Source organism: Salvelinus fontinalis, chromosome 1 (assembly GCF_029448725.1).
Source record: "Salvelinus fontinalis isolate EN_2023a chromosome 1, ASM2944872v1, whole genome shotgun sequence".
NCBI lineage: Eukaryota > Metazoa > Chordata > Actinopteri > Salmoniformes > Salmonidae > Salvelinus > Salvelinus fontinalis.
This window is the reverse complement of record NC_074665.1, coordinates 11,367,144-11,385,137: the sequence shown is the minus strand read 5'-3', so window position 1 is coordinate 11,385,137 and position 17,994 is coordinate 11,367,144. Positions and strand designations below refer to the sequence as shown.

Sequence of the window (17,994 nt, the reverse complement as noted above, 5' to 3'; positions counted from 1 at the left end):
TTCATACATTACTGTCATTAATGCTGTAATGAATCTGGTTTCATACATTACTGTCATTAATGCTGTAATGAATCTGGTTTCATACATTGCTGTCATTAATGCTGTAATGAATCTGGTTTCATACATTACTGTCATTAATGCTGTAATGAATCTGGTTTCATACATTACTGTCATTAATGCTGTAATGAATCTGGTTTCATTCATTGCTGTCATTAATGCTGTAATGAATCTGGTTTCATACATTGCTGTCATTTTTTTTTTTTTTTGCTGTCATTAATGCTGTAATGAATCTGGTTTCATACATTACTGTCATTAATGCTGTAATGAATCTGGTTTCATACATTACTGTCATTAATGCTGTAATGAATCTGGTTTCATACATCACTGTCATTAAATGCTGTAATGAATCTGGTTTCATACATCACTGTCATTAATGCTGTAATGAAACTGGTTTCATACATTACTGTCATTACTGCTGTAATGAACCTTGTTTTGATGCGAGCCAGTGTGAGTGTGTGGAAACTAGTGTGTGTTGCCATGGGTGATGACACATCAGTACACTCATAGAATGTCCTCGTGTGTGTGTCGGTGTGTGTCATGTGTGGAGAGGTCATGACAGAGGGAGGAGGGTTAGGGAGAAGGTCTGCTGACTTTGATGCCAAGGAACTCAACCAATTCCACAACATAAAAATACACACACACACACACACACCATAATTGATATGATGGAGGAGAGGGTGGGATACAAAATAAAAGGGAGAGGGAATGAGGGAATTAGAGAGGAGGGAGGGGGAATATGATGATGAGGAGGAGTGTTAGCTACAAAGTCTCAGGGTATCAGGCTCAAAATAGCATATCTGGGGATTAGCTCGACAAGCAGGAGTCTCGCGCAACTGTAATTACCCGCAGTATAGTAACGGAAAGCCCCTACAGTAGGACTTTCTAAGGAAAAATCGCCATATACTGTGTTAAACCTTGGGATTAGCGCGTCCCCCTTTCCCGGTTGCTGTTATGGGGGGGATAGACCGGCGGCGGCGAGTATCTCTGGCTATTACGTTGAACTTCCTCGCGCTGATTCTAGCCGTGGTCGCGTTGACTACAAGCTACTGGTGCGAGGGGACACGGAAAGTGGCGAAACCTTTCTGTACGGGACCGGTCACCACCACCAGACAGTCGTTTTGTATCAGGTTCAATAGCTCGAACATTAACGATAGCAGACTGGTCCAGTACATCTGGGAGACCGGCGAGGACAAGTACCTCATGAGGAAGTTTCACACCGGGATCTGGTTTTCGTGCGAGGAGAACGTCGATATGACAGGTAAGAGAGATAAACTCCGGGAACAAAACTTTTTCGCGCACTGCGATGTGACGCAGCTGTACGCATGGAACTAGCCTGTCATTTTAATGGAAAGTTATAATTGGGCTCTCAGAATTATAGACTATGCTAATTTTTAGTCTAGACCTGTGTAATTGTTCTTGTCTTTTGAGTGAAATGTCCAATGATTTTCTGTGAGCTGCCAGCACATTCACACACACACACACACACACATTAAAACGATGATCTGTATTTAATTACGCACTTACGCAAAATTCTTAAAAATGTGACTGTGGTTGTTATTTCTCTTAGATTTTCACAATCAGATAGGCGCATTTTACATACAAAAAAATCTAACAACGTTTTTTTTTTTTTACATACGAGAAACTAGAAAAAGCATATTTAATTTAGCTGTTTATTTTAAAGTGAAAAACTACAGTTCAAACTATAACAAAGCTAAAACCCCGCCACTATTTTGTTAAAAAACGGAGGAATGGCGCTGGAGAAATGTATCCGCTCTCAAAATCATAGACAGAGCTATGGATCCAAGGACTGACCATCCATGATATCAACATTCTAGGTCAAGGTCCTGTAAATAGACTGTTCTCTCTGCTACCACATGGCAAGCAGTACCAGAGCGCCGAGTCTAGGTCCAAAAGGCACATTAACAGCTTCTACCCCCCAAGCTATAAGACTGCTGAACAATTAATCAAATAGCCACCCGGACTAATGACATTGACCATCCTTTTGTGTTTACACTGCTGCTACCCGCTGTTTGTTATTCCAACCTATATGTACAAACTACCTCAACCAACCTGTACCCCGCACATTGACTCGGTAACGGTACCCCCTGTAAATAGCCTCGTTATTGTTATGTCATTTTATTGTGTTACTTTTTATTTTTTACTTTTTACTTTAGTTGATTTAATAAAAAAATTCTTAACTCTCATAAACGGCCTTGTTGGTTAAGGGCTTGTAGGTACGCATTTCACGGTACACCTGTTGTATTCGCCGCATGTGACAAATAACATTCGATTTGATTTGATGAGAAGCTGAGTAGTAGAATCAGGTGTTTCAACAGGGATGGAGCTAAAGACAGCATTGGGTTAGCCACCCCTTTAGCCAGACATGCGCCTTAGAAATCTGATGATTCAGTGTTTGATTGTATTGTGTTTGATTGTGTGGCATATTCTATTTCAGGTGAAAACTGCAGAAGTTTCATTTATGTTGCGCCATCACACGAAAGAGGTAGGTTTGGCATAATAACATGTTATTACACTTTTTCTATTCATCTGTGAATGGCTATGCGTGTTGTTTTGTTATTTCAAGATTCCAGTCATCTCTCATATTAGGAATTGCAAGTGCAGCTCGAAGGGTGCAAATTGAACCCAGTCACGTAATAATCCTGGAGTCTGGTCTCATGCTGGGCTCAACTGAGATTGAAGTTATCCTTAGATTTATTTGGAAGTGTCAATTAAAAAGTGCAAACCTACAGTAGCAGAATTGAAGAGGACTAGAAATGCTGCGTTTTCCTGGGGAGCTACTGCACTGTAACAAATTGTTGTACATTTACAGCAACACTTTTACAGTAACTCTATATAAAAAGTACAGTACTCTAAAGGCCAATGCATTTTGGGGGCTCAATTACCATTCCTCTAAACTGCTGTAAAATTACAACAATTGCTGTACTTTTATGATACAATTTTACAGTAAATTACTGTATGATCTGTTTTGCTGTTTTTACAGCAGCATACTGCGAATTATGGTGCATTGTAGGAAAACGTTGTGGGCGGCGAAATAATCTCTGTCTCATTAACATATTTTGAGGCGAGCCTTGTAAGTGGCTTTATTTGTTGCAACCGTTAGTGAAAATGCTGTACCCCACTGAATAAACTACAATTTCCTATTTATTTTTGAATTTATCTTGTAAATCTACAGTAATTTACTGTAATTCAGTAACACCCCACATATTACACTATCGTACTGTATTTTTTGTAGTCTAAAAACCTTCTTCTGTAAATCTAGAGTAATTTACTGTCTACTGTGCTGCCAGTAATTTACTGTAATTCAGTTCCACCCACAGGGTACAGTACCATACTGTACATTTGGAGTGGAAAAAAGCCTTTTGTTGCTGCATGGTTTCGTTGTGGCTCATTAACACATGTTGATGTGTTCTTTGTAAGAGGCTATACTTTTTGCCCTGTTAGTACGAGAGCTATACCAATGTAAGTGATATGTGGTAGTGGTGCCTTAATTAACAATAAACTGCATATCAGAATTAGATCAGAATTGCAGCAAGTCTCAAACCTTAAATAATGGTTGAGCGTTTAGCCATGCGCTTTTGATCTGTTTTTCCTTGTAGTCACTGTCAGTTTAGAAGAGTTTCTTACAGGTCATCAACAGCCCAAATCATGTTTTTCATGAAATTGCATGATATTTGAAGTAAACTTGATAAAAGTATGTAAAATGACTGTTGCTTCTATATTAATAAAGTTTGATCATAAAGTTACTGGTCTTCCTCCACCATGTCAAACACTTGGATTCATTATTAAACTGCTCTTCCGCCAGCGGAACTCCTCCCACATTCCACTGAAAAGGCAGAGCGCGATATTCAAAATATATCTTTCACACATTAACAAGTCCAATACAGCAAATGAAAGGTACACATCTTGTGAATCCAGCCAACATGTCCGATTTTTAAAATGTTTTATAGCGAAAACAGCACGTATATTTATGTTAGCTCACCACCAAATACAAAAAAGGACAGACATTTTTCACAGCACAGGTAGCATGCACAAAGTCAACCTAACTAACCAAGAACCAACCAAACTAACCAACAAACAACTTCATCAGATGACAGTCTTATAACATGTTATTCAATAAATCTATGTTTTGTTCGAAAAATGTGCATATTTCAGGTATAAATCATAGTTTACATTGCAGCTACAATCAGAAATTGCACCGTGTCACGTTCCTGACCTGTTTTCTGTTATTTTTGTATGTGTTTAGTTGGTCAGGACGTGAGTTGGGGTGGGCATTCTATGTTTTGTGTTTCTATGTTTAGGTCGTTTGTAATTAGCCTTATATGGTTCTCAATTAGGGACAGGTGTTTGACGTTTTCCTCTGATTGGGAACCAAATAAAGGTAGGTTGTTCACATTGTTTGTTCGTGGGTGGTTGTCTCCTGTGTCTGTGTATGTGCACCACACGGGACTGTTTCGTTTTGTCGTTCGTGTATGTAGTCTGTTCCTGTTCGTGAGTTCTTCGTGTATTTATGTAAGTTCCATGTTCAGGTTTGTCTTAGTCGTTTTGTTATTTTGGTAATCCTTTCAAGTGTTTATCGTGTTTCGTCTTTTATTTAATAAATTCGTTATGTCAAACTTTCATGCTGCGCTTTGGTCCAATCCCTACTCCTCCTCTTCAGACGAAGAGGAGGAGGACGATCGTTACCGAAACTCCCTCCAACCATGGATCAAGCAGCATGAGAGGAACCAGCAGCAGCGGCCAAAGAACCAGGACTCGTGGACTTGGGAGGAAATATTGGACGGAAAGGGACCCTGGGCTCAACCAGGAGAATATCGCCGCCCCAAAGCTGAGCTGGAGTCAGCGAAAGCAGAGAGGCGGCGATATGAGAAGGGGGGGGGGGGGGGGGGGGGGGGGGGCTCTCGGTAGTTTAGTTGGGTCAGTCGGGGGCCGGTGAGGGCGGATTTGGAGATGAGTGACGCAGAGACAGTAAAAGAGTTAATGGAGAAATTGGAGGAGAGAGTTATGAGGGATGTATTGGTTTTGGTGCATGAGGCACGGCATCCGTCCGAATGAACGTATTGGTGAGTGAATGTCACCGGGAACAGCTCTCCATACTCGTCCTGAGGTGCGTGCTAGCCGTCTGGTTAAGACAGTGCCTACAGCACGCACAAAGCCTCCTGTGCGTCTCCAGAGTCCTGTGCGTCCTGTTACTGCTCCTCGCACTAGCCCTGTGGTGCGTGTCCCCAGCCCAGTACCACCAGTGCTGACACCACGCACTAAGCCTCCTGTGCCTCTCCAGAGCCCTGTTCCTCCTCCACGCACTCTCCCTGTGGTGTGTGTATCCAGCCCAGTGCCTCCAGTTCCGGCACCACGCACCAAGCCTCATGTGCGTATCCAGAGCCCTGTACGCACTGATCTTTCTCCCCGCACTCGTTCTGAGGTGCGTGCCCTTAGCCCGGGACCACCAGTCCCGGTACCACGCACCAGTTCTATAGTGCGCCTTGAGAACTCAGTGTGTCCTGTTCCCGCTCCCCGCACTAGCCTTGAGGTGCGTGTCTCCAGTCCGGTACCACCAGTTCCGGCACCACGCACCAAGCCTCATGTGCGTCTCGAGAGCCCTGTACGCACTGATCCTTTTCCCGTACTCGCCCTTATGTGCGTGCCCTCAGCCCGGTACCACCAGTGCCGGTACCACGCACCAGGCCTATAGTACGCTTTGAGAGTCCAGTGTGCCCTGTTGCTGCTCCCCGCACTAGCCTGAAGGTGCGTGTCTTTAGCCCGGTACCTCCAGTTCCGGCACCACGCATCAGGTCTACAGTGCGTCTCAGCCGGCCAGAGTCTGCCGTCTGCCCAACGGCGCCTGAACTGCCCGTCTGCCCAACGGCGCCTGAACTACCTGTCTGCCCAACGGAGCCTGAACTGACCATCTGCCCAACGGAGCCTGAACTGCCCGTCTGCCCAACGGAGCCTGAACTGCCCGTCTGCCCAACGGCGCCTGAACTGCCTGTCTGCCCAACGCCGTCTCAACTGCCCGTCTGCCCAAAAGCGCCTGAACTGCCCGTCTGCCCAACGCCGTCTGAACTGTCCGTCTGCCAAGCGCCGCATGAACTGCCCGTCTGTACTGAGCCTTCAAAGCCGCCCGTCTGTACTGAGCCTTCAAAGCCGCCCGTCTGTACTGAGCCTTCAAAGCCGCCCGTCTGTACTGAGCCTGTAAAGCCGCCGTCTGCCATGAGCCTTCAGAGCCGTCCGCCAGACAGGAGCCGCTAGAGCCTTCCGCCAGACAGGAGCCGCCAGAGCCTTCCGCCAGACAGGAGCAGCCAGAGCCTTCCGCCAGACAGGAGCAGCCAGAGCCTTCCGCCAGACAGGAGCAGCCAGAGCCTTCCGCCAGACAGGATCATCCAGAGCCTTCCGCCAGACAGGATCAGCCAGAGCCTTCCGCCAGACAGGATCAGCCAGAGCCGTCAGCGAGCCATGACCAGCCAGAGCCGTCAGCGAGCCATGACCAGCCAGAGCCGTCAGCGAGCCATGACCAGCCAGAGCCGTCAGCGAGCCATGACCAGCCAGAGCCGTCAGCGAGCCATGACCAGCCAGAGCCGTCAGCGAGCCATGACCAGCCAGAGCCGTCATCCAGCCATGACCAGCCAGAGCCGTCATCCAGCCATGACCAGCCAGAGCCGTCATCCAGCCATGACCAGCCAGAGCCGTCATCCAGCCATGACCAGCCAGAGCCGTCATCCAGCCATGACCAGCCAGAGCCGTCAGCGAGCCATGACCAGCCAGAGCCGTCAGCGAGCCATGACCAGCCAGAGCCGTCAGCGAGCCATGACCAGCCAGAGCCGTCAGCGAGCCATGACCAGCCAGAGCCGTCATCCAGGGTCAGCCAGAGCCAGCCAGCCAGGATCCGCCAGAGCCAGCCAGCCAGGATCCGCCAGAGCCAGCCAGCCAGGATCCGCCAGAGCCAGCCAGCCAGGATCCGCCAGTCAGTCCGGTGCTGCCCCTCAGTCCGGTGCTGCCCCTCAGTCCGGTGCTGCCCCTCAGTCCGGTGCTGCCCCTCAGTCCGGTGCTGCCCCTCAGTCCGGTGCTGCCCCTTAATCCAGTGGGGTTAATTTGGAGGGTGGTCATTGGGAGGAGGCTAAAAAAGCGGGGATTTATTATGGTGGGATGGGGACCACGCCCAGAGCCTGAGCCGCCACCGTGGACAGATGCCCACCCAGACCCTCCCCCAGACTTTTGGTGGTGCGTCCGGAGTTCGCACCTTGAGGGGGGGGTTCTGTCACGTTCCTGACCTGTTTTCTGTTATTTTTGTATGTGTTTAGTTGGTCAGGACGTGAGTTGGGGTGGGCATTCTATGTTTTGTGTTTCTATGTTTAAGTCGTTTGTAATTAGCCTTATATGGTTCTCAATCAGGGACAGGTGTTTGACGTTTTCCTCTGATTGGGAACCATATAAAGGTAGGTTGTTCACATTGTTTGTTTGTGGGTGGTTGTCTCCTGTGTCTGTGTATGTGCACCACACGGGACTGTTTCGTTTTGTCGTTCGTGTATGTAGTCTGTTCCTGTTCGTGAGTTCTTCGTGTATTTATGTAAGTTCCATGTTCAGGTCTGTCTACGTCGTTTTGTTATTTTGGTAATCCTTTCAAGTGTTTATCGTGTTTCGTCTTTTCTTTAATAAATTCGTTATGTCAAACTTTCATGCTGCGCTTTGGTCCAATCCCTACTCCTCCTCTTCGTCCGAAGAGGAGGAGGACGATCGTTACACACCGAAAGCAGCCATAATAATTACAGACACCAACGTCAAATACCTAAATACTCATCATAAAACATTTCTGAAAAATACATGGTGTACATCAAATGAAAGACAGGCATCTTGTGATTCCAGCCAATATTTCCGATTTCTTAAGTGTTTTACAGCGAAAACACAATATAGCGTTATATTAGCTTACCACAATAGCCAGAAACACAAGCCATTTCCCAGCAGCAAAAGTTAGCGATCGTAACAAACCAGCAAAAGATATATAATTTTTGACCAACCTTGATATGCTTCATCAGATGACAGTCCTATAACATCAGGTTATACATACACTTAAGTTTTGTTCGAAAATGTGCATATTTAGAGCTGAAATCAGTGGTTATACATTGTGCTAACGTAGCTACTTTTTCCCACAACGCCTGGATATTTTTCTGACACTTTTTCTGACACACATATTCTGACCAAATAGCTATTCATAAACATAACTAAAAAATACATGTTGTATAGGAAATGATAGATACACTAGTTCTTAATGCAATCGCCGTGTTAGAATTCTAAAAATAACTTAATTACGCCATAAGGCTTACGTTATGGCGACCGAGTGCCCAAAACCTGGGCGCAAAACTAATAGTACACAGTTCGACAGATATATGAAATAGCATCATAAAATGGGTCCTACTATTGATGAGCTTCCATCAGAATGTTGTACAAGAGGTCCTTTGTCAAGAACAATCGTTGTTTGGATTTAGAACGTCCTTTTTCCCTCTTGAATTAGCAAGCGCGCTAGCCAAGTGGCGCGAAGCTCTCCTTCCTGAACAAAGGCACACAACGCAACACGCCTAACGTCCCGAATAAATTAAAAAAATCTAATAAAACTATATTGAAAAAACATACTTTACGATGATATTGTCACATGTATCAAATAAAATCAAAGCCGGAGATCGTAGTCGCCTATAACGACAGCTTTTCAAAAGGCAATCCCCGGTTCCTTCTTGCGCCTTCCTGAAAACAGGAAATGGGTGACACGTCATTCCAAGAGGATTTATTCCAACTCAGACCAAAAATAGATACACCCCATTTCTTCTCTCACTGCCACTTGACATCTAGGGGAAGGTGTATGACGCGCATGTATACTAATACGTATCATGCCCATTTATAGGCAGGACCTAGAACAGAGCATAGTTTCAGACTTTCCACTTCCTGGTCAGGAAGTTTGTGCCAAATGAGTTCTGTTTTAATCACAGATATAATTCAAACGGTTTTAGAAACTAGAGAGTGTTTTCAATCCAATAGTAATAATAATATGCATATTGTACAAGCAAGAATTGAGTTTGTGGCCTGCTGGAGGTCATTTTGCAGGGCTCTGGCAGTGCACCTCCCGGCACAAAGGCGGAAGTAGCGGTTCCTGCTGCTGGGTCGTTGCCCTCCTACGGCCTCCTCCACATCTCCTGATGTACTGGCCTGTCTCCTGGTAGCGCCTCCATGCTCTGGACACTACGCTGACAGACACAGCAAACCTTTTTGCCACAGCTCGCATTGATGTGCCATCCTGGATGAACTGCACTACCTGAGCCACTTGTGTGGGTTGTAGACTCCGTCTCATGCTACCACTAGAGTGAGAGCACCGCCAGCATTCAAAAGTGACCAAAACATCAGCCAGGAAGCATAGGAACTGAGAAGTTGTCTGTGGTCACCACCTGCAGAATCACTCCTTTTTTGGGGGTGCCTTGCTAATTGCCTATAATTTCCACCTTTTGTCTATTCCATTTGCACAACAGCATGTGAAATGTATTGTCAATCAGTGTTGCTTCCTAATTGGACAGTTTGATTTCACAGAAGTGTGATTGACTTGGAGTTACACTGTGTTGTTTAAGTGTTCCCTTTATTTTTCTGAGCAGTGTATATATATATATATATATACATGCATACACACAGTGCTTTTGGAAAGTATTCAGACCCCTTGACTTTTTCCACATTTTGTTACATTACTGCCTTATTCTAAAATGGATTAAATTGTTTTTTCCCCTCTTCAATCTACACACGATACCCCATAATGACAAAGCAAAAACAGATTTCTAGAAATGTTTGCTAATTTATAAAAAATGTAAATTAAATATTACATTTACATAAGTATTCAGACCCTTTACTCATTACTTTGTTGAAGCACCTTTGGCAGTGATTACAGCCTCGAGTCTTCTTGGGTATGACGCTACAAGCTTGGCAACCTGTATTTGGGGAGTTTCTACCATTCTTCTCTGCAGATCCTCTCAAGCTCTGTCAGGTTGGATGGGGAGCATTGCTGCACAGCTATTTTCAGGTCTCTCTAGAGATGTTCGATCAAGTTTAAGTCCGGGCTCTGGCTAGGCCAATCAAGGACATTCAGAGACTTGTCCCAAAGCCACTCCTGCTTTGTCTTGGCTGTGTGCTTAGGGTCATTGTTCTGTTGGAAGGTGAACCTTTGCCCCAGTGTGAGGTCCTGAGCTCTCTGGAGCAGATTTTCATCAAGGATCTCTCTGTACTTTTCTCCGCTCATTTTTGCCTCGATCCTGACTAGTCTCCCAGTCTGTGCAGCAGAAAAACATCCCCACAGCATGATTCTGCCACCACCATGCTTCACCGTAGGGATGGTGCCATGTTTCCTCCAGACGTGACACTTGGCATTCAAGAGTTCAATCTGGGTTTCATCAGACCAAAGAATCTTGTTTCTCATAAATTAGGTGCCTTTTGGCAAATTCTAGCGGCAGTGCTGGAAAGAGTACTCAAGTCATACTTGAGTAAAAGTAAAGATATTTTAATAATAGAAAATGACTCAAGTAAATGTGAAAGTCACCCTGTAAAATACTACTCAAGTAAAAGTATTTAGTTTTAAATACTTAAGCAGCGAAATTAAATGTAATTGCTCAAGTGTACTGAAATATCAAAAGTAAAAGTAAAAATCATTTTAAATTCCTTATATTAAGCAAGTCGTACGGCACAATTTTATTTTATTTTTTATTGACGGACAGCCAGGGGCACGCTCCAACACTCAGACATCATTTACAGACAGCCAGGGGCACACTTCAACACCATTTACAAACAAAGCATTTGTGATTAATGAGTCTGCCATATCAGAGGCAGTAGGGATGACCAGAGATGTTCTCTTGATAAGTGTGTGAATTGGACCATTTTCCCGTCAAAATGTAACAAGTTATTTTGGGTGTCAGGGACAATGTATGGAGTAAAAAGTACATTTTCTTTAGGAATGTAGTGAAGTAAAAGTAGCCAAAAATATAAATAGTAAAGTAGAGTAGAGTGCAGGTACCCCAAAAAACAACTTAAGTAAAGTAGTACTTTAAAGTATTTTTACCTAAGTAATACCACTGCCAAGCGGGCTGTCATGTGCCTTTTACTGAGGAGTGGCTTCCGTCTGGCCCCTCTACCATAAAGGCCTGATTGGTGGAGTCCTGCAGAGACAGTTGTCCTTCTGGAAGTTTCTTCCATCTCCATAAACTCTAGAGCTCTGTCAGGGTGACAATCGGTTTCTTAGTCACCTCCCTGACCAAGCCCTTCTCCCCTGATTGCTCAGTTTGGCCAGGTCTAGGAAGAGTCTTGGTGGTTCCAAACTTTTTCCGTTTATGGAGGCCACTGTGTTCTTCGGGACCTTCAATGCTGTAGAAATGTTTTGGTACCCTTCCCCAGATCTGTGCCTCAACGCAATCATGTCTCGGCACTCTACGAACAATTCCTTCAACCTCATGGCTTGGTTTTTGCTCTGACATGCACTGTCAACTGTGAGACCTTATATAGGCAGGTGTGTACCTTTCCAAAGCATGTCCAATCAATTGAATTTCCCACAGGTGGACTCCAATCAAGTTGTAGAAACGTCTCAAGGATGATCAATGGAAACAGGATGCACCTGAGCTCAATTTTGAGTCTCATAGCAAAGGGTCTGAACACTAATGTAAATAAGGTATTTCTGTTTTCAATTTGTAATAAGTCTAAAAACCTGTTTTTGCTTTGTCATTATGGGGTATTGTGTGTAGATTGCTGAGGATTGTTTTATTTATTTAATCCATTTTAGAATAAGGCTGTAACGTAACAAAATGTAGAAAAAGTCAAGGGGTCTGAATCCTTCCCGAATGCACTGTATGTATATATTTAATCTCATTGATGCAATGTTAATGTTGTCTGAGTTGCTTTGTTTATCACCAAATTAGCTTGAGAGGATTTTACTGCAACACTGCTCACTGTATCCGAGTTGCTTGACATAGGACTAATATGTAAATATATACTGAACTGTCAGTCAAATTGAGCTCATGAATATAAGCTCCCCGCCCACTCAGCCTGTCTTTTCAAACTTCCTGGTAGTTAGCCATGAGAGAAAAAGTACTTTTCAGAATGACTGCTGAGGACCTTTAAACTGTTTAATGGTTGAATATTTACCCTTTAAGCCCTCTACAATATTTGGTAGTGATATAAAATACAAAATTATTAATTGGTGTACTGTAATATAGAATTACTTAACTGTTAGCAATTGCTGCAGTTTTATTAAAATACTATTTATCAAAGTACTATATTGCTGTTTGGCTGTATATTATTTACTGCAGCATTCTGTAATTTATAGTGCATTGCGGTAAAATGTTTGGGGAGGGGGACAGAATCGCTGGCTCATTAGCATCTTTGGAGGCTTGCCATGTAAGTGGCTATATTTGTTGCACCCGTTAGTGAGAATGCTGTACCAATTCAAGTGATATGTGATAATGCCCCTATAATAATGTAAAAACATATAGGGGACAGGTAAGAGTATTAATAACTCCTAAACTGTTTATGTTGAATAGTAAGCCATGTACAAATATAGGGTATGTTGAAGACCTATCTATTGTTAACTTCAGCAATGTTCCTAGTAACGGTTACAAAAACATTTTACTTGCTGTGACTGAGATACACTACATGGCCAAAAGTATGTGGACACGCCTTCAAATTAGTGGATTTAGCTATTTCAGCGACACCGGGAATATAAAATCAAGCACACAGCCATGCATTCTCCATAGACAAACATTGGCAGTAGAATGGCCTTACTGAAGAGCTCAGTGACGTTCAACGTGACACTGTCACAGGGTGCCACCTTTCCATCAAGTCAGTTCGTCAAATTTCTGCCCTGCTAGGGCTGCCTCTTTCAACTAAGTGCTGTTATTGTGAAGTGGAAACATCTAGGAGCAACAACGGCTCAGCCACGAAGTGGTGGGCCACACAAGCTCACAGAGCAGGACCGCCGATTGCTGAAGCACGTGGCGCATAAAAATCGTCTATCCTCGGTTGTAACACTCACTAACGAGTTCCAAACTGCCTCTGAAAGCAACATGCAACATGCTTCCTGACGAAGAGGATGAGAGGATGGATAGATAGTGTGTCGCACTCCGCCCTTCATCAGTCAGACATCCCTCCTTCATCCTGACGAAGAGGATGAAAGGATGGTTAGATAGTGTGTTGCACTCCGCCCTTCATCAGTCAGACATCCCTCCTTCATCCTGACGAAGAGGATGAGAGGATGGATAGATAGTGTGTCGCACTCCGCCCTTCATCAGTCAGACATCCCTCCTTCATCCTGACGAAGAGGATGAGAGGATGGATAGATAGTGTGTCGCTCTCCGTCCTTCATCAGTCAGACATCCCTCCTTCATCCTGACGAAGAGGATGAAAGGATGGTTAGATAGTGTGTCGCTCTCCTCCCTTCATCAGTCAGACATCCCTCCTTCATCCTGACGAAGAGGATGAAAAGATGGTTAGATAGTGTGTCGCTCTCCGTCCTTCATCAGTCAGAAATCCCTCCTTCATCCTGACGAAGAGGATGAAAGGATGGTTAGATAGTGTGTCGCTCTCCGTCCTTCATCAGTCAGACATCCCTCCTTCATCCTGACGAAGAGGATGAAAGGATGGTTAGATAGTGTGTCGCACTCCGTCCTTCATCAGTCAGAAATCCCTCCTTCATCCTGACGAAGAGGATGAAAGGATGGTTAGATAGTGTGTCGCTCTCCGTCCTTCATCAGTCAGACATCCCTCCTTCATCCTGACGAAGAGGATGAAAGGATGGTTAGATAGTGTGTCGCTCTCCGTCCTTCATCAGTCAGACATCCCTCCTTCATCCTGACGAAGAGGATGAGAGGATGGTTAGATAGTGTGTCGCTCTCCGTCCTTCATCAGTCAGACATCCCTCCTTCAGTCGTTTTATCTCCTCTGTGTCGGCACATTCTTTCCGTGCCTAATTCACTTCAATACAAAATACTGTTCAACACACACACACACACACACACACACACACACACACACACACACACACACACACACACACACACACACACACACACACACACACACACACACACACACACACACATCCTCTCTGTGCCTATTTCGAGTCCAATGTCACTGTCTCTGTACCCAGAAGGGGCATTATTATGACAAATTTCTAACTGGGTTTTGTTGGTTTTAATGTAATTGATCTCAGTTCTGATTTCATCCAATAAGTCCTTTCTCTGTGCTTTTGTGACGGGGGATATGTTGGCTAGGAAACGTAAGTTATAGTAATAGCTAAAAGAATACTCTCAGGTCGACAAAAAAATAGTACAAAACTGCGAAAGAGGCACGTATGTGAGATTCACTTGAATAAATCACAGACTACCTTCATCTTTTTAATATGCACCTTAATCCTGCCGTGTAATAAAAAGGATCACCTTTGATTAATCATTGAAATCCCATTTAAGAGTTTGGTCAGAACAAGTAAAAAGTATTGTTCTATCGCTAAGAGATATGAACAGATTCAATTATTCATCTAGGTCTAGGCCTACTTTTAACTTTTAAATTCTAACTATTTTTGGCAGCACTATTTCTACAGGTCTTATAGCACAGTAACTAACAGTGTTATAATCTATGTAATTACACTGTAACTGGTTAGTAATAACATGTAGGTATTATTGTCATGCCACGGGGTAACACGTTACATTAAGTTGCCCCCTATTACTATGTAACTACACAGTAATAACTCTAGTAAAACCCCTAGTAACAACATCACTTATTACACGATTGCAACAAGGACTGTGTAATCACACATCCCACTTGCTGAAGGTTATTGCACATTTTCTTGTTTCCACTATGTCACCAATGTTTCGCAATTACACGTTTGAAAGTCACCTGTTAATGACCATGTTAATAACACCAGCCAAATTGTGACCTTCTTACACGTACCCAGGGTTGATACCATCTTGCCCTAATAGGCTAGGAGCTGGCAACAACAATTGTAACAAAGCAGATTGTTTTCTGATTGGTCATTTCCATGTTCTAACCTGGCCCAAAGGGTATATTCAATCAAATGATATGTAATGACAATGTTGTTCAAATGGATACACTTGTATTTATAATGTACACACTCCGGAGTAAACAACTTAATGTACAGTGAAATAATGTTTTAATTACTATGTAGTTACAATGGAACAACACTTTTGGAGAAACATGGTTAACCAGGAGAAATGCGGAGACAGGATAATATTAGGTAGAGTATAACCCTTTTAGTTACATTGTACACAATATTTACCACGTGTTATTACAATCTTGTTACAAATTATATACATGTATTTACAGTGTAATTTAATGTAAAATGAAAACGTATTAATTGCTATGTAATTACAATGTAACCATCTTTGCAGTACTGGGAGCAATAAGGAGACAGGGGAAAATGTTCTGTTTGACTTTTCTTTAATGGGTTAAATAAAGATTAATATTCAAAGCATTCAAATTCATTTCCTTGTTTCAGACTCATAACAATAACTACTTTAGTGAGTAAAATGTACAAACTCAGGGTCGCTAAGCTAGCTAATATTCCCCCATGCATTCATTCACATTAACAACAGAAACATGCAATAATTTTAACAATTTTACGAGTTACAGTTCATAAAAGGAAATAATTCAATTTTAAATATATTTATTAGACCCTAATCTATGGATTTCACATGACTGGGCAGGGGCGGAGCCATGGGTGGGCATAGGCCTACCCACTGGGGAGACAGGCACACCCACTTGGGAGCCAGGCCCAGCCAATCAAAATGAGTTTTTCCCCACAAAAGGGCTTTATTACAGACAGAGATACTCCTCAGTTTCATCAGCTGTCCGGGTGACTGGTCTCCGACCATCCCACAGGTGACAAAGCCGGATGTGGAGGTCTTGAGCTGGCGTGGTTACATGTGGTCTGTGGTTGTGAGGCCGGTTGGATATACTGTCAAATTCTCTAAAACAACGTTAGCGGCGGCTTATGGTAGAGAAATTAACATTCAATTCTCTGGCAACAGCTCTGGTGGACATTTCTGCAGTCAGCATGCCAATTGCATGCGTTGTGTTGTGTGGCTGGGTGTCCCACGATGCCTGAGTAACATCGGCCTCTATGGCAAAGGGGTCCTTGAACTACCTCTTACAAGTCTAACGGGGGAGTACAAGTGCTCTAAAGTAAGACTTCAGATGACATTGAAGGACTCCAAAGACCAGACCATTAGCAAGGCTGCACCTTCCCTACAAACTGGACGGAAATGGACATCATCCAAGGCTGTGCAGCAAGCAACATCAGCCCCGAGACACCAAGACATTATGGGGAATATCCAGCATGGAAGAGGAGGCTTTGGCCTGGCAGCAAGCAAACCAACGTTCCATAAGGCAACAACATCTGAACGCAGGAAGCTGGTGGTCGAGGAGGTGCGCAGACAGGAGGAGACTGCAAGAAGTGCAAAGGCTGTCTCTCTTGCTAAACAAGGGCAATGGGTGGGAAGGCCTGGAGAGGAGAAAGATCAACTGGAGTGAGCTTTGGCAAAAGGAGGCAAGCAACATCAGCTTCATCATAAGAGCTGTTTATGATGTGCTTCCATCACCAAAAAACCTACATCAATGGTATGGCGAGGACCCGACTTGCCCCCTCTGCCCAGCTCCAGCGACTCTCAGGCATATAATGACAGGTTGCAAGACCAGCCACTCACAAGGCCGCTACACCTGGAGGCACAATCAGGTCCTCAAGAGCCTGGCTGCAGCACTTGAGACCTAGAGGAGTGCAACCAATTCATTACCTCCAAAAACAAGCAATCCCGTCAAAACAACAACATTCATCCGGGAGGGACAGAAAAGGCCCAAGCATCCTCCTACAAAGCCAGAAACTGGACACCTAGGCATGGCCCGGGACTGGAAGATGCTTGTCGATATTGGCCAGCAACTCATTTTTCCACCTGAGATTGCTTCTACCAACCTTAGGCCAGACATGGTACTCTGTTCCCCTTCACGAAAGGCTGTGTACATCATAGAGCTCACAGTCCCATGGGAAAACTCTGTTGAAGAGGCCTACGAGCGTAAGAAACTGCGTTACACAGAGTTGGCAGCAGACGCAACTCAGCGTGGCTGGAATGCAAAAGTCTGGCCAGTTGAAGTGGGATGCAGAGGATTCGTGGCTTCTTCCACCATCAGGTTGCTGAAAGAACTTGGAATCCATGGACAGGCTCTGCGGCAGACCGTCAGAGCAGTTTCTCAAGCAGCTGAAAGAGGCAGCCAGTGGATCTGGATCAAATGGAAGGACCCTTGCTGGGCTATAACTTCATGACCCCCCCCCCCCACCCCCACCTGAGAACCCAATTCAGATCCCTCCAACTTGAGGAGGGCATATGAGGTATGCGGTCAGCTGTAGGGCTGGCTCAGGGAAGAGGACGCCCCTGCCTTGCATAGTCCCGTGGGAAATCTTAATTGGACATGGGACACAAGCTAAGGCTTGATCACCCTTTAGCTGGCCACCTTTGATGAGGGTGTTTAGTGATTAAAGGCCGAAACACCCACTGATTCGAAGGCACACTACTGAGGATGTGTCCCAAAATTGACATCTTAACCCAGTCTAAGAAATAAACCTCCCATGCCACTCTGTCAACATCTCGGCAAATCTCATGTGAGTGCATACCATCTACTGGCACAATGGACAGTTTTAACATCTCGTCCCGGGTTTTATGATTCTGTGACAAAACGACATTTTAGAGTGGCCTTTTATTTTCCCCAGCACAAGGTGCACCTGTGTAATGATCATGCTGTTTAATCAGCTTCTTGATATGCCACAGCTGTCAGGTGGATGGATTACCTTGGCAAAGGGAGAAATACTCACTAACAAAGATGTAAACAAATTTGTGCTCAAAATTT

At 44.3% G+C, this 17,994-nt stretch overlaps 1 protein-coding gene across 1 annotated transcript in view; it reads left to right on the top strand.

Annotated features, from left to right (window-relative positions):
* Positions 1–776: 776 nt before the first annotated feature.
* LOC129815592 (germ cell-specific gene 1-like protein) overlaps positions 777–17,994 on the top strand; it is a 55,343-nt gene continuing 38,125 nt past the window's right edge. Inside the window, exons 1-2 of the mRNA XM_055869584.1 lie at positions 777–1,318; positions 2,516–2,563. Of these exons, the coding sequence (XP_055725559.1) occupies positions 1,012–1,318; positions 2,516–2,563 (355 nt within the window). The 5' untranslated portion in view covers positions 777–1,011. The remainder of the gene's footprint in view (positions 1,319–2,515; positions 2,564–17,994) is intronic.